At 43.3% G+C, this 24,735-nt stretch overlaps 1 protein-coding gene across 3 annotated transcripts in view; it reads right to left on the reverse strand.

Moving 5' to 3' along the window:
• Nucleotides 1-24,735, reverse strand: part of HAPLN1 (hyaluronan and proteoglycan link protein 1) — a 329,203-nt gene that overhangs the window by 81,940 nt on the left and 222,528 nt on the right. For all 3 annotated transcript variants that reach the window (XM_069224798.1, XM_069224791.1, XM_069224806.1), the window contains one exon: nt 2,148-2,450. In XM_069224798.1, coding sequence (XP_069080899.1) covers nt 2,148-2,450 — 303 coding nt within the window. The remainder of the gene's footprint in view (nt 1-2,147; nt 2,451-24,735) is intronic.

Raw genomic sequence — 24,735 nt, forward strand, 5'->3', positions numbered from 1 at the left:
TTCTCAAACAAAGCCTACAATGCAGGTGTGCTGCAGTTCACAGCAAACATTCCATGCATGGGATTCTTTTGAGTTTGTCTAATCATAGTATTTGTATTGGAAAGATATGGCTCCCATACAAATCCTATGCTTCTCAATGCAACTCACATCTGTAGTGGCATGGAGAGGTAAAAACTGTTGACATTATAGTGACTTCACACGGCCACATAGTTTAGGATAGGCCCAAGAAGCATGGGAACATTGGGTGGTGGGAGTATTGCTGTTTCCTACACATTCCAGAAGTTTCATCACAGAAATGTGAAGAAATCCTTTTCATAACCAATGCTTGACTGTGCAGGTAGTCCTCATAAACACTACACACACACACAAACACTACACCCATTTCTCCTTCAGGTGTGTAGAGCTCTTAAATCTTTGGGGTTTCAATGTTTTCCTAGGTGCTAGATATCCCGAAGCCAAGACTTGTGTTTCTGTGCCCCAGTGTGGATCCATGTCCATGCTCCTTGCTCTGACAGAAATCTGTTTGTGTCTGTGCCCCAGCAAGGAGTTGGGCACAAGTTGGATTTTACTCAGGGTACAAAAAACTCTAAAAGGATTAATGCTCCTCCCTAAGTAAAAAGACTTGAGTGAGTGTGTGGTAGCCAGTAAGTATCCAGGCTCTCTTTTTTATTTTCACTGAGGCTAAGAAGAAACCCAAACAACTTACAGACTGTTTGCTGGCATGCACACGTATGTCACTAAGCCAGAGAAAGGACTACGACATTGTTTTTCATTTTTCTTAGGCTTAAGAAAATCTAAACAGTGTATGGTTCCTTGCAGTGGCACAGACACACATCTTCTTTTTCTCCTATTTCGTATTTTGGAAGAAGACATATAGGATGACAAAGGAGCTATCTTAAACCAAATCAGGAAAGAAGTGTTGATCACAAAGGGAAAGACAAGGAATTATCCTAGTCCAGCCAATTCCAATCCCAACCTAAAGGTTTGTGTCTTATCTTTTGGGGGTGAGATGGGTGAAGGGACAGTGGGTGGGAGTAACAAGACTTCTCTCACATTGCCTCCAAAATCCCTCCCTCTCATCAACTGAAAAAGTGACTCAACCTGGTGTCATAGCAAGAGAGGAGCTAAGAGCTTTACCAGCTGCACTTGACCCCTCCAATATTCCCACCTCCTAGTGTGATCCTTAAATAGACCTGCAAGGGTCTAGAGAATCTTTCACAGGCCCATCTTATACCTGTGTGGAAGGTCACTAGTGACATCACATTATATGAATGAGGCAACCTGGATGTGAGCTCTGACCCACCTTATTCTGGAACTTGCCAGCAAACAGAAAGTAATGGGCACTGGCTACCATCTTTTTCCCAAGCACAGTTAGCTCCCTTTGGGTAGACACACAAATTGTAATTGTAAAAAACACAGTGACCACGGATGAGGGCAGTCATTTTACCCACTGACATATATACGTCATAAAGGCATCCTGTGGACACATTTGATGATGCATATTTACGCCAGGAGGGCAGTGAAAGGGTTAGGACATGTTTACTAAAGGACCTAATTTACAAATCTTTTTCTCTCCTTATGGATCAGATTCTCAAAGCATTTTCTGTGAAAAACATCCTTCATAATCCTAGAAATGCATGATTAAGTCACCGGAAGACTGCAGTAGATACAAATTCTCCTAGAAAATACTTTGTGAATCAGACCCACATCCATGACCAATTTCAAAAACCTTGTAAATTAGATTTCTTTTTTATAAAAAAATCTGCTTCTAAACCATGTAACAGCATTTTAAAACTCTAATGAGCACTTAGGATGATGCAAATTCCACTGAAATTGCATATTTTTCTTTCCACCATACTCATGCAGATATTTCACCAGTGGAAAACCTGCATGTGTAAAAGGTGACAAGGAATATTCCAGGAAATCTAAGAAGTTTGGTTGCATGAGCAGGGAGGTAGCTGTTTATTAACCCCAAACATGCTGAATGTCTACTCTGCAGAACTAAATTACTGATATTATTTTTGTACGGCTTTGCTTAAGGGACCTCAATAAATCAAATATGACTTATGTGCATTATCTTTTTGCTCACACTGAACACTTTATTTTTTTTTAAATAATGGAGCAAATTATATTCAAAGCATTCTTACCTTTAAAGTTTGATGTAAAACAGAAAACATCGTATCTGCTTTTATCTTTGTCCCGATAACCATAATTCCTGACACCAGGGACAGTGTTTCTACCACCGCATGGTTCTCGTGGATTGGTGATGGGATACTGCACAGATCCATCACTGAGCCAGCCTGCGTTGCACCAGTCTAATCCCGACCTCCAGGCATCATAGAGTTGATCAAATGAGGCAATGATAGAGTCTTGATCATGACAAGCCTGCTGCGCCTCATGGAAATTCAGGTTGTATCGGCCGAGTCGAGGAAAGTATGGGTAAACAACACCTGGAACATTATGAAAATCATATAAATTATATAGAATTGTGAACAGCAGTAAACACAAGGGGGCAGATTTAATAAAAAAAGGGCAAATTACAGCAATGCCTTGATATCATTTACTGAGAGGTTATTGCTATTCCATGCTGTTTTATAATGCAAATTATATCTTGAATGTCTGATGATGTGTCCATTTTCATTTTTGTACAGTAAGTCACCTTGCTCTACTAATCGACATGGACCATCTCTCTTTTGTACCACACCTACACAAGGTCTTGGCTTCAAGAAGCAAAGAAATCATGGGCTAACACATATATTATTGCATTGAGCTAAACATCAAGCAGGCCCATGATTAGAAAGAGGAGATTTTTAAAGACTGTAACTCATGGAAGTTCTTTAAAGTAGTACCCAAAGTGCACTGGCTTATCTTTGGATCTAACTATATCAGAAATTGAATGGGCAAACCATTTGGTTCAGCTATTTGAATGTCTGTTAAGCAGTGTACTAATATAGATTGAGTTAACCATTTACCACAAGCTAAAGAATTGTATCTCGAAGGGTAAAATGGTTAAAATAATAAAGACATTAAAAAATAGTAGGGTCCCTGGACTAAATAGGGGTCCAAGTGCAGTTGTTAAAAGAGGCCCTTTCTGTTGGGCAAACTTTATTATACATTGCTCCTAATCACAATGGGTACTGGTTCACTACTCTTCCTCTTGACAAGCTCTCATATAAATCTAATTTTTAAGAATGGTGGTAGTCAATATCCAAGCACGTATCATTTGAACTCCCTGCTTCATGCTGGTGGTAAGATCTTGCCATTACCCTTGTATTTCATCAAGAGGGATGGACAACTGCCAATTAGCTGATTCCTTGGGAGAAACTGAGGTTTAGACCTAGTGAACACTTTAGACAATATTTTGTCTCTATGGTACCTAGCCCAGATGTCAATGAAAACAGAGGAGGGAAACCAACAAAATCTGTTTTTCCAATGTCTATGATGCATTTGATTTTGTTAGTATACATCTGTTGTGGTGAAAATTGAAGGCATTCCTGAGGGATTGTTGTTTAAGATTACTCTGCTTTACAACTTCACCTTGAACCAGGTACAATTGGAAATCCACGGCTCACTGATGCCTAAGTATACAGTTGCAAATTGATTAAAGGAAAAGTGTGTTTTGGTTCTTTTGTCTTTCTCTTCATTTCTCAGTGAACTGCCCAAGGCAATTTATTAGCCTTTGTTTTTGCTCTGATGGCTTTGTGATCATAGATAGAAACAACATGGGCTGCAAAGTCAATTGGATCTATTCAAGAAATATTTTAGTTTCAACTGACTGATAATCAACACACCCAAAACCCAGATTTTAACATGTGGGAAAAGTGTCCTGTCCTGAGGATGCCACTCATTGGTCACAATTAAAGAATGCAAATATTCAAGTTTTCACAAATATCTTTCATAGGAAGATCATAAGGAAACCATGACTAGTAATTCCTTAATATCAGTGGGAGGCATATTCCTTTCCAGTGTTCTGTACGGGGGGTTATTTGTAGCACCGTTGCTACATGGCTAAGATAATCCCTAAAGCGTTGTATGGGTTCCTTGTAATTACCATAGACTCAACAGTTAATTATGATAGACTGGGAAAAACTATATTAAAGAGAGCATTTGGGCTGCTCCTGTGCACTATGACCTTGGAATGGAGGATGTAATTGAGTCTTCAATTATTCAATGCTAGTACCGATGTGCACACACTAAGGGGCTTATTCATGAGGAATTGGCATATGGCAGGTATGCATCGTATTTATGCAATACAGTGCATTCTTGTCCTTTCCCCCAGTGCTGGTGCACATTGACTTTCTGGCCCCAACCCAGGCACCCTTCCACCATGGTGCAAGGGTGGCTGTGTTGCATGCTAGATTGTTTCTGTGCGTGAAGGACAACTTCCTGCACAAAAACAATCTTGAGAGGTGTTTTCCTCTTTTCATGTATGATGCAGAATGCAGCACACATGGAAAAAGATAAAAAGTACAGGAAATACTAATATTTCTCCTCATTATGAATCCCAAGAGGAGGCTTGAGATCTTGGCACTTGCCCAGGTTTATGTGGTTACGTAACTCTGGGGCAGAGTCAAAACCAATGGGTTTGCATGGGAAATCCCACAGCAATGCCAATGGGACACCTTCTGGCATGGAGAAAGACAACACAGCAAGTTGCACTGCTTTGTCTTACATATCTGAGGCTATTCAAATCCACGCAAAGTGGCTTTGCGTGGCCTCTTAGATATGGTTGAGAGGTTTGTGCCACCAGGGCATCAGAAAAAGTGACAATCCAGCGGCACAAGGCTCTCATAAAGTAGCCCCTGCATTTTTTACAAAATTGATAGAAGAAGGGATAAGTATAATTTGGAAGTGCTTGTTTTAGTGAACTGTTAAATAGTGATCTTGCATGAGCTAAAAAAATATGGCTGAAGTTTGCTTATAATAGTGAAATGTTCTGCGAGTCAGATTTTACTGTTCTGAATCAGAGGATAAACACGATCCTCCCTAAAGAAAACAAATTATTGAAATCAGCTATAGAGGCCTTGAATAACGTGAGAGAGAATAAATCGCCAAATTGTGGATATGGAAAACATGTTGGGTGTTAGCACTTGTTTATTACTTGCCAAAAATCCCCAATATACGCATACATTACTCTGACTTTGGGGCTTATTCTTAAGCCCTGTGCACCACCGGTGTGTCACTTTTTGTGATACCACGGCAGTCCATAGTGCAGGCCCATATCTACAAAGCCACGCAAAGCCACTTTGCATGGCTTTTCATGACCTTGTAGATATGGTGTAAGGCAACATAGTGCAAGTCACTGCGTTGCCTTACACTGCAACAGGGAGGTGTTCCATGGGCATTGCATTGGGATTTTCCCATGCAACACCCATGGTTTTTGACGCATTCCCACATTTAAAAGAATCTGTAAACCTGGGACTGCATCAAAACTTGTTTTTCCTCTTTCTATGTCTGCTGCATTTTTCATTTTGAAAAGGGCACACTTGTGGATTGGGAGCAAGTGGAGGTCACTTTTGAAACTGATACATCCTTCTCTGCTCAGCATCATTGTTTGATATCAATAGTCTGAGTTTCACATCATTAGAATATTAAGGATGCTCACAAGCAAATATTTCAGATATTCTTTTTATTGAGCAAAATGTAAATGCACATACCTATGGTGGTTGCAGGTAACTTCATAAAGTTTAAAACATATAATTAATATTTGGTCAAACTCACAATTTTTACTTTTTTGGCAAGCTAATGTTTTTTATGGCTTCTAGAATGGACTCTACAGCGATATTCATATACTGATGACCATGACTTGCAAAAGTGTACTGGAACTGTACACTTTTTGTGGGCGCAGGCAAGCTAATGGTGGGTCTGTCACTTCATTAGATTCATAGAAGACTAGCTGATTTTAAGATTACTGTCAGAAATTGATGTATTTATTTGGGAGGGTTTGGCCCCCCTACCAACTTAATAAATAAAATCTGGTTAAACTGACACATAATTTGTAGAGAATCTCTGCTCAACCTGCAGATAGCGATGGTACAAATGGCAGGCAATGCCCAAAGAATTAGGAGCTAATTTCAAGCACTACCATAACTTTTCAAAGCCTGGCAAAGAACAGAATAAAAGTAATAAATCAATTAAAAAAAATAAGGGCACTTTAATGAGGAAAAACACATCAAAATCATCAAAATTGGATAATGGAAACTGGAGTTTTAAGTCAAAACACACTTAAAAAAATGTAAAGCACCACTGGAAAACATATTTTCATTGTTGTACAGGACCAAACACAGCTTCAGGATGACTGCAGTGGAGTGGAAGTCAGATAAACCAAGCTGGTTATCAGGATCAAAGTTTTTAACCTTCTGTCTTAATCTCAGAAATTAATGTTAAAATCCTACAGCGGGGCATCTTCCAAGTCTGTGGCCTAAGAGCGTCCCTCAAAGTTAGATATGTTGTTTTCAAGCTTCTTCTGAAATCATTGCTTTTGGCACCAAAACCTCTGAACAGTTTACAGCTGGATTTCACATCCACTGATTTCGCTGAAAGCTATAGATGGAAGGGCTTCAAAAGTCCAGCTACTTTTATTGTGAGGTCCCACTGAACCTGTTTTAAGTCTTGTAAAAGCTCCAAACTTATTTTCTTTCTGTTCTTTCATCCTTGGGCAAAACCTTGCTGTGCAAGCCTCTGCATCTCATCCCCATCATCAGGAGGTACAAAAAATTACCCATCACACTTTCTCCAACTGCTGGGAAGTTGTTACTGGTCAGTCCTACAGCCCACAGGTCCACAGGGTAGGTTTATAGGCAAAAGATGTTTCTCCAGCCAGGACTCCTGCATGGTCCAGTCCTCTATAATTAGATGTGCCCTACTGCAGTGAGGTGTCCTTCTGCTTCTCATCCCTGAGTATGCAAACAGTAGACCAACCTCTTGGCCAGTGAAAAGACATTCCATTCGGAGAATGCTAGCATGATCCAGGAGTCCTTGAGCTCTTCAGTTCTCTTCTTCCAGCAGGAGTCAGGAGTCTTCTTTCTTTCAGCTGGGCCTACATTTTCAGGTGTAGTCTTCCCAGCACTAGGCATACTCTGAGATGGGGGTGGTAAAATGCCAGTGTTATCCTGTGCACTAGTCAGATTGGGAAATGTTTCATGTTTGGACAAAATATTGAGTCCAAAATGTAATGTGGATAGATTATCAAGGGCAAGAATATTGTGAAGTTAAGTATCTGTGGACATGCAACGTTGTACTATAATTAACTCCACATGTATGTAACTTCACAAAATGTATATCTTCAAGATACATATGTAAGGAGTTAAAAATAGTAAATGTATGCTTACATATTTGTGGTTATATTCTCGATATTTCGATTATCGATATTATTGCCATAATATTCTGTCCATACAATATATTTGTCCTTGATATCCTGTTAGTAATCCAAATATGTCCTTTCTGTCACTTTGGGTAAACCTGTTTATTAGTCTGTGACTGATTTGTGTTACAAAAGTTGTCAAGAGAGCCTCAGAGGATTAATTTAATTTATATCTTGAAAATCAATTGGCAAATGTTTTGCATATCTGTATCTGAGGGCAATCCAATAGTGAAAGGTTGGTGACACACATACATTGGAGAGTGGGGAGAGACAATTTCCTGTTGTATATTGCAGGAGCTGCAGATTCTGATCAAATCCACTGCTGCCAATTCTTATTGTTTATTCTGAGTGAAATATATTGGCAAAGATGCATTTGCTATAATAATTTGATTTCACCCAGCTATCCTAAAGTACTTCAACTCAATGTCAAATTAATAGCACAAGATGGTGAATATGATAATTTTCAAAGAGGATCATGCACACTCAAACTGACAGCCTGAAGTATACACATGTACTGCTATTTTTTGATATATTTGTTCTCCTAATAACTATTGTCTGTTTCCATTAGACATCTTTCAATTTTATCTCAGTATGTTGCTTGTCCTGGCAGATGACACAGGTTGCCTTAGAAGTGTAAGAAACACATTTGCAAGCTGACTGAGTCAATGCCTTTCTAATTATACGCTTCACACAGGTAAAAGTACAACATTTGCATCATGATAATTGTGCCTGTTACCACATAAAGGGTAAAGTGTTAGACGTTCTTCCCTAAAGAAAACCTACAAAAAAGAAACTTTATTCAGTTGCTTTCCAACAGAGACCCCCTGGGAGGTCTGTCATGGTTAGGCCTCTGTCTGCAGCAAGCAGAGGCTTCATCTACACTTGTGGAGGATCTTAGAGCCAGATTTACAAGGCCCTAGTACCTCCTTGCGCACACTAGCATAATCTGTTTTTATGCTAATGTGACTGAAGGAGGCAATTTTCACCACGCCATATTTATGAAGTGGCACAATGCATGCACTGCACCACTTTGCGACCCCTTGCGCCACATTATGCCTGCATCAGGCATAATGTATGCAAGGGGACATACCAGCGTTTGGAGGCCTGTAAAAATGGTGCAACACAATCTACAAGATTTCACTGTTCCTTTTTGGCATCATTTTTAATGCCTGCTTAAAGCTGGCGTTAAAGTGATGCACCAATTTTAATCAATGGGTCTTGCACTTTGCTGCACTAGCATCAACAGTTTTGATGCTAGTGCAGCAAAGCACCATAATAGCGTAAAAATGTTTGACGCTATTGGCCTAATCTAAATATGGTGCACCCATTGTGTCAATAGGTGAGGCAAGGGTAACATAAGATAACTGGTGTATCAGCACTGATGCCCCAGTTTCTTGTAAATATGCCCCTTAATTTGAAACTTCATAATAGCATACTTTGTGCATATGTATTCTTGGCAGCCAAATATTTGCTTTCCAACAATTATGGGGGGAACCTCATAGTAGTTTTTGCCCAATTATTTTGAATCTGCCATTTTTGTCTTATGTTATTTAATATCCACAGTTAGCCTCTAGTGCTGAAAGATTATACTTCAAAATTATAATTGTACAGTAATTCTAAATTCTGCAAAGCTTTCATATGATTTCAAGGTATGATCAAACTTAGTCAAGGACTCAATATGAGGCCCTGCAGCCTTGTATTTCCTCCAGCCCCTGTGATAGAAGCAGCACTATAAATCAGGGGTGCCTATGCAGAGACCAGGACTTTTTGGGAACTCTTTCTCCTCAGCTGTATGGAACTCCTGCCCTGTGGGCCCATCCTCAACTTGCCATCCAGCAAGCTCAGGCAGGTCTCCCAGGGCTTTAATATCCTCCCAGACACCCCTTCAACCAGGACCGTGGTAGTTTTAGGGGCTGAATTTTCAGGCCTCCTGCCCTTTTCTTTTTGGCAACTGCCTGAGCGTTCTTTCCAGGCTTCAGGATTCCTTGATTCCCCTCTCTGGCTGCCATTGACATTGTGGGCAGGCCCACTTACACAGGCATCCCTAACGTCTCTAGATGTGACCTGAATTTCACTTCCTCTAAGACAGTGTGCCCTAAGTCATTCCCTAGTAGGTAATCCAGAGGCATGTCCGGACGTATAGCTGTTCAAAGAGAACCTGAGACTCCTCCACTCAAAGGGAACGAGAGGCACCAGGTAGTGACTCTCATTGTTGTCTGCTACTACAATTTGGTGGAATGTATTGGGGATTACCTGCTCTGAGGACACCACCTGACACCTCACAGTAGTCATGCAGGCTCCTGTGTCCCTCAGAGCCTCCATCCTATGCCTACTGATGGTGGCCCATTACCTATACTTGGAAGCATTAGAAGGCATTGAGCTTTGGGCATCATCTCTTTGACACAAGGATAACCTCTGGTCTCCCCCCCCACTAACTGGGGCAATCTCCTACCCAAGCCCTACACTGGCCAACCCTTGTGTCTGCTCACCAGTGTGGTTCCGTGCCCTCTTTGGACACTTGGCATTCACATTCAAATGCCTATACTTGTAACACTCATTGCACTCGGGGACAAACTTGTTTTTTTTATCAACAAATAAATTTTGCTTCTGCTCAGATTGGGACTGGGTCTCCTAGACCTGTGAACTATTTTGGGACCCTCAACAGAACACCTTATTTTTGTTTTTATCTCCTTCTTTCTTCTGGTGGGACCCGTGACTACTCTTCTGAAAATCTACCTCAAGCCTTTTGCACGCTCCACTGCTGACGAAGAGGTCTGCCTCCTTTACAGACTCCCTAAGGTCAGTGACCTTATTGTCAACCACATATTGGTGCAAATCTGTAAAGCAGGTACTGAGTGTGTGCTCCTTCAAAATTAGATTGCACAACCCAGTAAAATTGCTTACTTTGCTGGCCATCACCCAATCATTCAGTGCCTTGCAGGAGTAATCCAAGAAATGTACCCAAGACTTTCTTGGCTATTTCTGGCTGTCCTTAAAACTAATGCTGTACTTTTGAGGGGTCAGGCCAAATGTGAAAGTAGAATTGCTTTAATTGAAGTGTACCCAATCTGGTCTCCCACCCCTAAAGTAAGATGGATATCCTTCCCAACTGGGGGCATCTGTTTCCATAGGCTGGTTTCCCAATCCTCCTTTAGGACCATGTGCCTCTACAGAGCTATCACATTGCGAGAACATTATTTATCTATATCATCCCCCACCACATAGCTGAGCACCAGTTTTTGTGTGGACTCTCACCTTTTTATTGGACACTGAATAAGTGCTGCCACCATTGCTGCTGGACACTGCTTGATTAGCTCTGGAGGCCAGCTCCTTAATTCTAATCCCATGAACAATTATTCTTTAACTCACCCCTGTGGGCCTTCCTCTCTCCTCAGGGGCTACAATCTGGAAATTGTAATCCTCCCCCTCCATAACCTTCCCCTGCTCCTCCTCAAAGTCCACATACTAATCTGTTGACTAATTGAAGGGCCTCCTCACAGGCCTGGGGACCTTCTGGAGCTCCTGCTTCTTGGAGTTCTTGTTTGCTGGATGCCTCCTGTCCCAGCAGAATCTTTTGAGCTCAGACAAAGTTTAGCTCTCAGGGTCATTGAGGTCAAACTCCATGCTTGCAGTGGGCACAGTCACAAATGCACCAAGTCAGGTAGAATGAAAGTGAATTTGGAAAAAGCAAAAGAGGCCAATCAAGGAGAATTTAAAAAGAGGTTGATTCTAGTATCAAGTTATTTATATGGGATTTTAGTGTTACACAAAATCACTAAGTGGTCCTCCACAAACACAAGCACTGAGAACCGCCACTGAACACCAAAGTTAGAAATTGGGTTTTTGGTTTGGAGGATGTGAGCCCTCCTCAAGCAACAACCACAGTTTCTGTCAGGGTGAACCACAAAAAGTCACTAAATTAACCTGTGCTTATCTTGAAACAAAAGTAGCCGGGCATAACTTAGAGGCAATGTGTAAAGTATTAATGTAGCAATTAAACAGTAATAGAGTGAAAAGACAGCACAAGAAAAATCCCATACCAATACAGAAAAACAGAGTTACATGTAATAAATTATTTGCCGTAAAAATGACAAAAATCTAATTGAATTGGAGTTATGACTTTTTAAAGTTTTAAAATCAGAACACCATGATGGACATCTAGTTGTGGGAGACTGGGACAAAGTTGAAAGTTATGGCCGACTGTGATAAACAGGGTTTGGAAACACACGGTGGATTGGGTCTCTGTTTACATACGGACTTGCAAGAAATTTTGACGAGAAGTGTTTAAGAAGTGGGCAAGGCAGCCAGTGGTATTGACAGAGGAGGTGTCATCGTCAGGGAGCTGCTGGTCGAAGTAGTAGGGAAGACTTTTACGGTCAGGCTAAGTCTCTTTTTTGGAAGTCAAACATCTTCAGTGGAAAAAATCTGCAGGCTGTAGCTGATAAGAACTCCACAAAGCCGGATACCTCTTTTGTGAGGAGCAGCTAAACAGGATTTACTGCTAGGGAGATGAACATAGCAAGAGCTACAGCAAAGTCAGGATGACCAGCGATGAACATTGGGCGGATCTACAAGCAGGTGGGTTCAGGTTTTCTCTCAGTTCTCATGGCACTTCTGGCTGTAAATTTTCTAAGCTCCCAGTTTTTGTTTTGGACTTTTTGGTAACATTTAGCACTAGTTCCAATGGTCCAGGACTGGAGGGGCTCCACTTGGAGGGTAAGACTACTTTTGGCAGGATCCAGGTGCAGAGCTCAAGTTGTTGGAGTTTTTTGGGTCGCTGTAGCTCACGAGGCCAGTCAACTAGGCCTTGGAGACACTCTGGTAGTCCTGGATTCAAGCATCAAGGCAGTCCTCCATCACTCCTAAGTACAAAGCAGGCCTCAAGCTGGAGGACAGTCCTCTGAAGTGCAGTGCAGGCCTTCTGAGTGTCATCGCAGGTCGAGGAGTGGGTTAAACAGTGGGTCTGAGGGTCCTATGTGGAGTCAGCTTTGAAGTGGAAGAAACGTCTAGAGTTTCTGCCCACAGATGGTTCTGGAATTTCTGTCCTCCATGCCTAGGCGTCAAGGTCTGGGTTGAAAAAGGCTAGTATGAAGTTCCTCATGAGTGTACTGAAGCAGGTCCTTTGAAGTGTAAGTGGGAAGGGAGCAGCTCCACCCCACACATCCTGGCACAATGGCCAATCCTGCCAACACCTAGTCCCCTTTATCTCACAGTCCAGAATTGTGACTTAAAATCTGACTCACCATTAAAGACAATTTAAAAATATCAAACATGACATTTCAACCCAATTCCAAACTAAAATTATCACTTATCAAATGAAATACGATAACCCAATGCTACCCTAAGGGGGATGCTGGCCTTGCATTACTGAAAAACAAATGTAGGATTTTTTATTACCAGGGCATGTAAAGCTTAAATGTAAATGCCCAACTTTTTAAATACAATGTACCCTGCCCAGGGGCTGCTTATGGCCTACCTTAGGGATGACGTGAAAAAAGTGAGATTTGGGCCTGGTAACAGAATTATTTTGCCAGGTTGAATTAGCAGTTCAAAACCGATCGCAGGCTGAAATAGCAGGCCTGAGACAAGTTTTAAAAGGCTGCTTAAGTGGGTGGCATGATAAGTGATGCAGCCTCGCAAGTAACATTTAAATTTTAGGTCCAGGGTACATGTTGTACCACTTTACTAGGGACCTATAGGTCAATTCATGTGTAGGCCAAATTTACAATTTTTTAAGGAGTGAATGCAAGCTCTTTACCTCTGCTTAACATTGGGAAAGAGCACAGAATCCTAAAGCCAACAAAAAAGAATTGCAGCAAGCAGGAGGGGAGTACTCAAAATGTTTCAGAGAAGACCAGCCTAAGTCTGACAGGTCTACAAAATGTTATTTAACTTTAATTTTTAAAGTAGAGGCACTTGATTTTTTTGGTTGAAATTTATTTTGTCCTGTGTTGGTAGAATTCACAATAAAACCATTTTAACTAATTTAACTCATTGTTTTCCAAAGCAATTTCTCCTGGTAATTGGGTACATTGTTATCTGCAGTGGACTCCAGTGCTTCATTGGAGCCAGCATTTGCCAGTGGTACCAACTAGGATTGTTTTTTCTGCATCAGATGTTTATCAAGAGCCAAGAGGGAAATATACAAAGTGCAGAGATAGAGGTAGAGTAAGAAGGGAAAAATAATCACATATGAGATAGTAGGAACTTGCAAGAGTGAGGTAAAAGGGCAGGGCGGGTCTAGTAGTATATTAAAGAGACATGAGGTGGATTCAAAAAGATGCAGCCTCTATATTTGATGTGCCAAAATGTAATAACACCCTTCGGCTGTGCACAGTGGGTCTTCGCCACAAGGCCTGGCCTGTGGCCAGTCCCTGAGACAAAACCCTTATGTCAACCAAACCCCTTATGCCCCCATCCCCAGCTCGATCTCGACCCTGGGTACCCCATCCCCTGGGGCACAGGCTAATTATATTTTGGGGGGGTTGGGGGGGCCCCCCTCCCCAGGCCGATTTTGGCCCTAGGGACTCAATCCTCTAGGCTCAGGCCTAAATATAAAAATTTGGGTAGCGGGGGGCCCGCAACTCATCTCCCCAAGCCGATCTCAGCCCAAAGGACCCCATCACACAGGGTGGGGACTAATTATATATTTATTTGAGGGGGCTGCACAGAACCCTTACTGAGCCGTTCTCAGCCTCAGGGACGCCATCCCCAGTGGTGCAGCCTAATTATTTATATTTTTGGAGGGGAGGGGAGGTGCAAAACCCCCCTACCCAGGCAGATCTCAGCCCTGGGGATCCCATCTCCTGAGGCATGGCCATTTGACCTGGGTTCCACCCAGGGCACCCAGTCACAATGTTGGGGACCATGGGGGGAACCTGAAGGCCCGATGGTCCCAGCTGGCTCCCAACCTCCTGCCGGAGCCAGCATTGCTGTCACAGAGAGAGAGCTGCTAAAGCAGCTAAAGCAGCTTGCTCTCTGTAAGAACAATGTTTCCTCTGTCTCCCTGCCTGCATCTCCACAGGCAGGGAGACAGAGGAAACCTCTGCTTGCAGTGAGGGAAGGCTGGTTGCCTGTTCTCACTGTTCTCCCTTGCTGTGAGCAGAGTGTTTGCTGTGACTTAGCAGTAGCTATAAAGCTGCAGCAAAGCCACAGTAAACAGCTTTGTTGCACACCCCAGGACATAGCAGGAGCCAGCCTTGGGGGGGAGTAGTTCCCAGAGTTAGTAAGGGCTCCTTGAGGGGGGTCACATGGCCCCCCTTCAACAATCTACTAAGCTGCAGGAAGGTGGTGGTCCCCAGGGCTGTGAGGTTCCAAAATGGACTCCTTTTCTTTTTTTTTTTATGTTTGCCCTGGGGAGGTGGTGGTCCCCAAGGCTGCAAGGGGGGTCATGTGCCCCCCCAAATTGAATTTGTTATTAGCCCCAGGAAGGTGGTGGTCTCTGGGGTGGCCAGGCAACCCCCCTGCACTCTATTTGATGAAAGCTACAGCAAGGTAGCAGTCCCTGGGGTTGCGGTGGGGCCGGGAGGCCCCCTGCATTGAATGTATTAGACCCGGGGGGTGGTCTTTCTCAGGTATGTTGGGGGGGGGCTGTGACCCCCCTGTATTGAATTTGTTATTAGACCTGGTAGGTCCCTGGGGCTGTGGGGGCGCTGGGCAGCCCCCTTGCACTCTTTTTGATGAAAGCCCTGGGGAGGTGGTTTCCTCTTGGGCTGTGGGGGGTCAGAAGTCCCCCTGCATTGAATTTCTTATTGGCCTCACAGAGGTCACAGTCCCTGGGCTGCAGGAAGGCTGGGCAGACCCCCGCATTAAAGTAACAATGCCCCCAAGGCTTGGCCCACTCAGGGGCCTCACAAAAACAAACACATGAGCTTTTTAGCTCTGGGAGGGTCCTTCTGGGACCCAACACCAGAGCTAAGGGGTCAGGGTGTGCCTTCACCACGCATGCCTTAACATTGGTTGTAGCATGCCACCCCTTCCCTAAAAACATGACTACCCGACCCCCACCCGCCCTAAAAACAAAAGTACATCAACACACCCCACCCACCCTGAGCCCTCAAAACTTCCCCAACACCTTACCAACCCTAAAAACAACTACCCCAACACCTGCCCTAAAATCAAGCCCCGGCACCCCTTCCCCTAAAAAGAAAACTGCACCAATACCCCCACCCACCTATGAGCCCTAAAACTTTCCCCAAGCCCCCCACCAACCCTAAAAACAACAGACTCCACCCCAAAAAGAAAATTACCCCACCCCTACCCCTAACAAAACTACCCTGCCCTGTACCCGCCCCTAAAAACAAAACTACCCCAATTCACCACCACTAAAAACAGCCCCACCAGGGCCAATATCCCTGGGGTCTGGCCAGACAGTGAAAGGGAAAGAGGCATGCAACCACTATTCGGTGGGTGACCTGGAGCCCACCCAGGGAACCCACTGGCTTGTTCTTAGGGCAGGCATTACTTCCACCAACAAGGAGCAGCTTACAATGCTGTTCCCTACGGTGGGAGCTATTTTTTCATCTGTTACCATGCCCACTTCACAGCGGGCAAGGAAACAGATGAAAGTGTGTGTTACCAGTAAGCAGGGGAATTTGAGATGCCCCAGTCCCTTACTGAGCAGACTTAATATTTGCTCTCACTTAGCTGGAGCTGTCAAATCGCTCCTGCCAGGCGACAGCAAACAGCTATGTCCCAACAGAGGACACTTCAAGACATAGGAAACTGGCCTTGGTAGTGGGGTGGAGGTCCCTAGGTCAATTACTGGTTCCGGGGGGGACATGCAGCCCCCTCTCTTTTTAAACTGCACAGGGTGATTTCTCAAGTGGGGGCCGAGAATAAGGGGGTTCCCAAAACGTGTTTTCCCCATGCATTTTCCCTTAGGGATTCTGAACACGACTATTGCATGAATCGCTAAATAGAATTATACTAAATGTGACAGAAAGCTAGCTTTGAGTCCAGAAATAACCCTTTTTTGTGATTTGGTGCAAATCTGTTTAATTGTTTTTGTGTTATCAAAGAAAAAATAATTATAGATATCCAGGGACATGGATCCTCTGCGGATCTGACAGAACACATGCTGAGATCTGATTGTCTGCCAATACTTCAACCAGGAAGAGTTGGCAGCCATCTTGAGTCCCAAGAAAAAGTAAAAAAAATAAACAGGAGGGGTAAAGTAGGAATATTCTTGGTGCTGGCACCTGGCCCCAATTTTTTGTTTTATTTGCCACACTTAGGGAGGGCAAGGTCCGATGGGTGAATTTACTGTTATCCTGGAGGAAGGGGGCTTGCATGTCCTCCACCCCAGGCTGATTTTGGCCTCAAAAACTGTCCTACGGAAGCACAGAAGAATCGATTAAGGAGGAGGGGGTCCATGTGGCCACTCTCCAATGCTGTATTTGGCCGAGGGACTAACACCTCTCCAGGGCAAGCCCATTTCTTGAAAGGGGAAGGAGGGCCTCACAGCCCCTTCCCCAGGCTATGATCAGCCTCGGGGACCCCATTCCCTTAGACCCGGCTGTGAAATATGAAAAGGAGAGGGGCCATGCAGCCCTCCTCTGGGTCCATTTTGGGCCCCAGGGACCACCAACTCCACGGGGCATGTGAAAAGGAGGGGGCAGCGCACCCCCCCTCCTGGAGTCATTAATAGCCCAGGGGATGCCCCCCCCAGGGCCAGCTCCCTCTGGCCTGAGGTGCCCACCCTTGGGATATAGCTCTTTGCTCACACTTGGTGGGAGCTTTGGCAGCTCACGCCAAGCAAGAGCAAACAGAGCAGACAGTAAGTCTGCTCCAAGTGGGTGAGAGCTTTAAAAATGCTCCTGCCTGCTGGGAGTAGACTTTCATCTGATTTGAAGCAGGCAGAGAAACAGTTGAAAAAATTACTCCTGCACCCAAGCAGCAGCATTTTTGGCTTCTCCTTGCATGCAGGATCTATTCCGGCTCCTGCTGAATGTGGGGAGCTGAATGAGGCCGCGGAGGCACTGGGGCTTCCCCTGCAGCCTCCAACAACACGAAGTGAGTGCCTTAGGTGGGCAAACACCATCTAGTGGCCAGGCTCCAGGGGATGGAATAACCAGGGACTGTATTGGGATGCGGTCCCTGGGGTCAATGTTGGCCTGGGGACAGGGATTGCGTGCCCATTCCCCCTCTAGTGTGTGGCACAAAACGTTGTTTCAAAATACATAGGTGAGTGCATGGGAACAACCATGCTCCACCCATTTAACATCTACCTGAGCCAGGTGCCTGAAGGCAGCCGCATGCACAGCATTGCGTTAGTTATTTATTATTATTTTTTTACAAAGACATGAAAAGCCACACAAATATGGCTTTGCCTGGCTTTGTAAATCCCAAAATAAATTTTGCCTTGGGGCTGCGCCATATAAGTGATGCAGTGCCGTCACAAATTCTTAGTAAACCTGGACCTGGATCTTTACTCAGATTGTGGATTGGGATTGGTGTAAATCTATTCAGCCATTTTTGAGAAAGTATGCTTTAAAATATAGTGATATCTGGATAGTTGCTCCTGTTGGAGAACCCAGCAAATTTGAAAAATAGATTGATGTGATAGGTCGAGAGCGCTTTTTTTTCACAGCACACCTGTACAATCTGATAGGCTGTCCCAAACATCAACAGATATGTTGTTGCTGTCATTTTAGGACTTGGGTACTCGTGCCTTGAGTTTAAAAGAAAAAAAATAAGATATGCAAGGTTAGGCTAAGTTTACCCTGACCCCCTTGGTTTCTGGGGGTGGGTTTCCAGGTAGACTCAGGGCCAAAATAAACAAAAAATTACTTTCGTGCTACGGAACCCAGCAAGGCATCCAGGAAGGACCTGCGGTTGTATCACGGGATTCCATGAGACTCCCTTGTGTGGTCTTGTGGGAGTATTGTGGCATGTGCAAGCATTAAAAAGTTAAACTTGCACTGGCAGGTGGTACCTTGGAGCGCAGCTTTCATCACATAGCTCAGCAGTACCACTGTACTCTAAAAGAAATGTGGGGTTGCCACAAACGGGGGGGTCAGAATCCAACTCCCCCGCATCCACTGCTGAAAGCCATCTGTGGATGGTGGTTTGTTGCTTGCTGGGGGAATTAAATACAGGGCCTGGCTGCAGGCCAGGTGTTGTAGCCAGCCCCATGCTGTATATGGCCTTCAGTCATGCATGGCAGGGTGTGACCAACGCTGGCGGATTAGGTGCATTGCCTTGCCAACGGCCAGCACGTGCTGCTGTTCCACAGAGGAGTGTCCAGTTCCTTCGGCCACACCCACACTGTGCACGGCGGACAGCTTGCAGTGTGGGGGGAGACGTTTACTGCTCATGGGGGGCTGGATGCAGTACCTAGCCATAGGCCTGACCCTGTGTATAACCCGCATCTGCACAGATGCTACGCTCAGTGCTGGATGTGAATAAAGGTCATAGTGACATATGGTAATGAGATCCTACTTTTTCCCTAGAAAGTCATTGAAAAAAAACAAGCGTGACATCGACCTCATAGTTAGGTATGACAATAAAATCTTACTTTATGTTAAAAAACACCAAAAATTAACTAAAAATAACAAACATTCATATGACATTATATTTAAGGAAGGTACTAAGATTTTGGCTTACATTAAAAATCCCAGAATTTCATTGAGAAAATCAAAATGTTTAATGATGTTATAGTTACACCTTTTAGAAATTAAAAACCTGAGGTTTTAAAATAAAAAAAGCACTGAAATTCATCAATTATATTTTCACCAAGTAAAGTTTACTGAGCTCACTATAACATGTGTCTGACATGCACTGCTTATTACAGCACATATTACAACACTCATGATATTTTAAATGACATAATTGATGACATCATTGGTCTTGTTCTTAAATTGGAAAAGGGTTGTAGTGGTGCTGATGAAATATTTGAGTAATACCAATCCCTGCTGTCTCCAGCCCAGTGCATACCTTCTTCTTAAGCTGGAAGATATGACTTTCATGTCAGCAACGCTGGCCCTATTACTCAGGTACCTCTTGTTTGTGTTTGGCATGGTGCCATTTAGCTTGAAAGTTATGTTTTCTGAATCCATTTTAGTACATAATAATTCAACATGTCTACATGAATCACTATGCAGATAGATTTTGCTTCAGGCTTGTTTAATTTGAGGGGATTAAAAGAATGGTGGGGGAGTCTTTTGAATATCCATTAGTTGAGTGACTGGTGAAGTAGGTGCTTGGGATATGTGGGTGTGTCCTTGTCAGCGAGTATGTCATTCATGTGTGTATAATGTTGGAGATGAAAGGAGGTGTGAAAAAGCCATGGCTAACAGATGTAGGTTGGTGGTGCTGGGAAAGGTTGGTGCATATTTAATAGTATTTCTGCAAGCATGTTCTGCTCAAGTTCCTGGAAATAGGTTTTGTCAGAGAGTGCAGCTTTATTGTTTGATAACTGTGAGAACATAATATGATCTGTACACCCCAGCTTCTGCAATGAACAGATGAGATTAGCCTGTTGTGAGAAAATGTCCCTTTTTGTGTTGTCACTCCTATTTCTTTGCTGAATTTTATTGTTGTTTTTTAGACTCTTTACACTGGGAAACTTCTGTTCAGTGCCCAGTGTATGTGCACTGATCCCTACTTCATTTAGAATTTGGCTAATCCTTGATTCTCTTATTAGACTTTCTTATAAGCCCACAGAATAAGGTGTAGAAAGTACACCTATGGCATTGAAAGTTAAAATGCCACCTGTGACCCACAGCACTTATTTTGCCCACCATTAATGTAAACAAACATTTGCAATGCAATAGGTCTTACATTTGCGAGAGTTAGAGCTAGTGGAGTTATTAATGCCCAATTGGACTTTTCTTGCGAAATAAATTGGTCAACCTTGCCTCATAATTTGGTCCTTTCCTGCCACATGATTCCAGTTACCCTGCATATCTGCATAACAAGGGTGAGCAACATCCCCCAAAGGTAGGGTGCCAGGACAGGAGTCTGTAAGAGAGAGGGGAGAAAAAGGTTCCAGCCCTATATAGGGGGGCACGCTGCAAGCCTATGGAATATCACAAAAGGCAATGGCAAGACCACAAATGGGAGCACAAGCTGGTTTGGGGGTGGGAGATTGTTAATAGTGTAGCTGGAAACATGAGACAGAATTCACTCTAGAATGACCCGAAGGGAAAATACAGTTTGTCAGTTTAATTCTCGGTCAAAACAAAAACAAAATGGCATATACTCCACTGGGCCTGGCTGTGCAGACATAATAAACGGGTAAGCATAATGTCACGCTTCTCACCAGTGCTTTGAAGCTTGTGCTCTTCACCTCAAAATCCTCGTGCTGATGTTCTTCTGCCTCAGCCATGCTGACTGCCTCGATGCACCTTTAACTCAGAAATGAAGGCACTAAGGAGCATGTTGGGAGCTGTAGTCCTGTGCAGCCAGCAGATCACACACACAGAAAGTGGACTGTGGCCCAGAGGTCATTACGGAAGATTCCGTTCAGAAGTACAGCGGTAGGAACTCTGACAACTGCAGCTCTACCAAAAATGACGGGCGCCAAAGTGTCCCTCCTCTCTTTAAAGATTCTTCCTCTGCTACTTTTACAGAAGTGGCATCGCATTGTGCTTTGTTGCTCGCAATGATGCTCATTTCAGGACTGTGAGCTGTACGGCAAGCAGGAATAACTTGATACAGCCTATCAGAAAGCGCACACTTTCCACTGCTCTGGAGCACTTTAAAAGTAGCATGGTCATGCATGGTCCCCACTGCTGCACCACACATATGCTCTGGGCCAGCTAACACAGCAAAAAAGGTTCACTGACTACTCGAAAAGCAGACCGTGATGACTATGTGAATAAAAAGCACATGCACACAGTCCTGCACTGCAGAACTACATGGCCCCTTAGAAGCACAACCAGGCCTCTTCTTCTCACTTTAGTCACGCTATATACTTTTGATTTTATGTACTTCAAAGTGCCATGGAGTGCGTAGGGTACAGACAAAAGAAAAAAGTGGTTTGCACACATGAAAGCCTATTGGTAGCGGTGTAATTATCCATGTAACAGGGTCAGTCTGCAAGGCGTGACAAAATAGCGTTAAGGTGGGACAAACGTAAAGCATTTACCAATGACATCAAGATATTTTTGCAAGGCAAGCCAAGGAATGAATGGTAAGTGATGGACGTGAGGTGGGCATTGTTAAAGCCCACAGGTACATAGCAACACATTGGAAAAGCAGCAGTTGTGAGCCCCTATGCTCGACCTCAAAAGGACAACATGGCTTCAGGTCTACCATTATAGTCTGACTACTGCAGAGTAAAATCTGCAGCGTGACCTGTTAAAATACAGGCAACAAGCTCCTATTTAAATATCAGCAGGTCATCCCTATGTATGCCTTGAGGCCCGCAAGGTAAAATGCATAGAATTTGTATGAGGTATGTAGAAAATTAATGTTACCATATCTCTACAGTGACAAAGCCCTAAAAGCTGTTTTCACTGTGGCAGGCCCTAGGTGTCCAATATAGAAAACAAAAAAGAGTACACATTAGAATACTGTGTCTCTGGAATGGACCCAGCTAGGAAAATAATTAAACCACTTTTTTAATAGCTATTAAAAATCCAATTCAATGGTAAAGTCTGATTTAAATAAATAAAATAAAGAAATAATTATTAACAAAAAGTAGCTTTTAAGAAATGTCCCTTTCTCTGAACTTCCAGAAGGCTAATTAGCATTAGCCTCAGCTATCTCACAGTCTGTGCTGAGCCCAGGAACAGGCCTAAAAGAGTTGTGAAATTCCTCTAAGCAGCAGACATGAGGCAGACCTGCATGGGCAGAGGAGACTTCTCACTGCTTAGTATAATATGCAGGATGGAGGCTGTGCCTCTTCGATTGGCACCTCACTGACTAATTCTACATGGCAGGTCTGCGTGAAGCACATGTATATGTTTTGTGCCTTTCAAAGCAAACAAACAATTTGTTGTTGGTAAAGGTTCTGCTTCAAACTGAATTTTAGTGTTAGAGTTGTACCTTAGTACACTCTCCATTCACACCAACTTTAGAGGACATGTTTAGTGTGTCCACAGATCTTTGCAATGACACAGTCCATTTTTAGCCTGTGTTGCAGTAAAGCAAATGGGAACTACGACAAAAGTAGGTAGGTTAGGGTCAGCAAAGCTTCACTCCATCATCCATAGAAGAACTAGAAGTGTCCTAGAGTATCCCCCACCCACAGACTTGTGAACCCTATAAAGCTGCTGCTTGAATGCTTGACTTTCAAAAGAATACCACACGACCTGCGATACATGCCGGGGAAGATGGACCACCTTCCATTTGAAATCCAAGGACAGAAAGATCTCCAAGATTCATAATGTTCATTCCATGGGTGGCTCCAAGAACACAAGAAAGCTGAAGAAGACATTCCTGACCATTGTGACTGGAAATCAACTGCACTTTGTTTTTGCCCCCTGTATGACAGTCTGAAAATCACTAAATGCTACTCTTTTGATCCTGGGGACCTTGGGAATGTACTCCACTCCTGTGGTTGTTTGAGCATCAAAGGAAGTTTGGGAATTCTTTTCAAAACCTTTGTACCAGAGCTTCAATGGGACAAATTCAAAAGATATCAAATTGACAGTCCGTGGGATATGATTAATTGTGAGGTTTTCCCCACATGGAGAAAACTTTTCCCACAGAAAAAAGACAATGTCCCTTTTCAGTTTGTGATTTAGGAACTTTTTCAAATGTCCCTATTTCCGGGTCCTAGCACGGCCAATCTACTTGGTGAGGCTGACACGTGCTCTATCATGGTCAACCTCAAAACACCCCTAGGTCCCATTCTACTGAGACTTTGACTACTTGTGGCACTTTGCACATTTTGGTGCCATTTTCACTTATATGTTTAAAAAATGCATATCTCTGATTCCTCTTAATGGATGTTTGTTGTTTTGATGTAATTTTGTGTATTTCCCAAGGGGATCCGTAGCTCCATTGGCTAGTGAGTCCTCCCCAGCCACAAACTTGAAATTAGCACTAAAGTGGCATCAATGGCCTTAGCCTCAGAACACTGCTGGAATTGGAAAAGACAGAAGAAGGACTGCACCTTCTGAACCTACGGACCTCAAAAAGTAACGCTGCACCCAAGAAGAATGCACATGCGTCCGCATCTTACCTTGACTTCCATTGTGGCTTCCTGTCAGCTCATAGACTACAGGTAAGATAGAAAAGCAGTGACAAACAAACCTTTAAAATGTTTTGGAATGAGAAGCAGCGATTTATGAAAAATCTTTCAAAAAACATATCTCAAGTTCCCTTGAACTGATTTTTGCTGTTCTGATGGCTAATTAAAGACACATGTGTATTCTAATTTAACTATTTTAAGTTTATTTATTTTAATTTAGAGTGGGATTTTTATTGTGCCTGGTTTCTTAATATGGACTGTTTTGGCACTGATAAATGTTTTAGACTTGTTTTCCTTTGAATTAGCCCTACGGTTAGAAGGCAGAAATGTTGTCACTAAGCAGTCATTCAACAGGGAATAGCCTTCTGGTAGGCGGCAGTTGGCAGAACAAATGGTTGACTTTCTCAGTTCTTCCTTCCTATTGACTTGGAATCGCCAAAAGGTGCCGTCAGGAAGCACTATCGTTTACTCCCAGAGCCATCCTATACTGTCTCGCTCCATCTCAGCAAAAGAAATAAAACTGTTTCAACACCGACAGAGGGGAGGACATTCCACCTCCAAGGGGAGGTGTCTATAAGATGAGCCAGAGCTCCTCCAGGTGAAGGATGGGAGAGCAATCTTGCACTGATGGATTCTGGAAAGAGATAAAGTGCTAAAAATGAAAGTGGATATTTTGTCAGAAAGTCATTGGTATTGGGTGTTGGAATTCTCCAATCACTGATTAGTGAATAAGATAAGGCTGGCACTTACCCCACCTCCCCAGAACATTTCAAGAACCTACAAAGAAATCATGCAAAAATAGCATTCTGCCTGAAAGCCGGAAAGAACACTTAATGACTCCTTCCTTCTTAGGGCTCACTGAAAATTAAATTGCTCTCCAAAGGTCAGGTAGTTAACTCGTATTACCTGCTACAGGGATACAAAAGCCAGAAGGGCTCCTTATTCGAATAAGGTCCAGTTCACCACTCTGCATGAACCCTCGCTGGAGGGAGACTTGTTGCTTAGATGATTGCTTTGATGGCCTAGGGGCCCAGGAGTAAAAAGGAGGAATATTTTCAACACCTTGAAAAAGGTGGGATTTAGGGCCTCTTTAAGAGTGGCCAGGTTTTATATGCCGAAATTGCTGCACAAATAAAATCTGACATCAATGTGTTCCAAATTTATAGAGTGGCTTAATTATATTACTGCACGTCCAGTATTTTACCAAGCTTTTATTCCTCTCATAAAC

This window comes from Pleurodeles waltl, chromosome 1_1 (assembly GCF_031143425.1).
Source record: "Pleurodeles waltl isolate 20211129_DDA chromosome 1_1, aPleWal1.hap1.20221129, whole genome shotgun sequence".
Lineage (NCBI taxonomy): Eukaryota > Metazoa > Chordata > Amphibia > Caudata > Salamandridae > Pleurodeles > Pleurodeles waltl.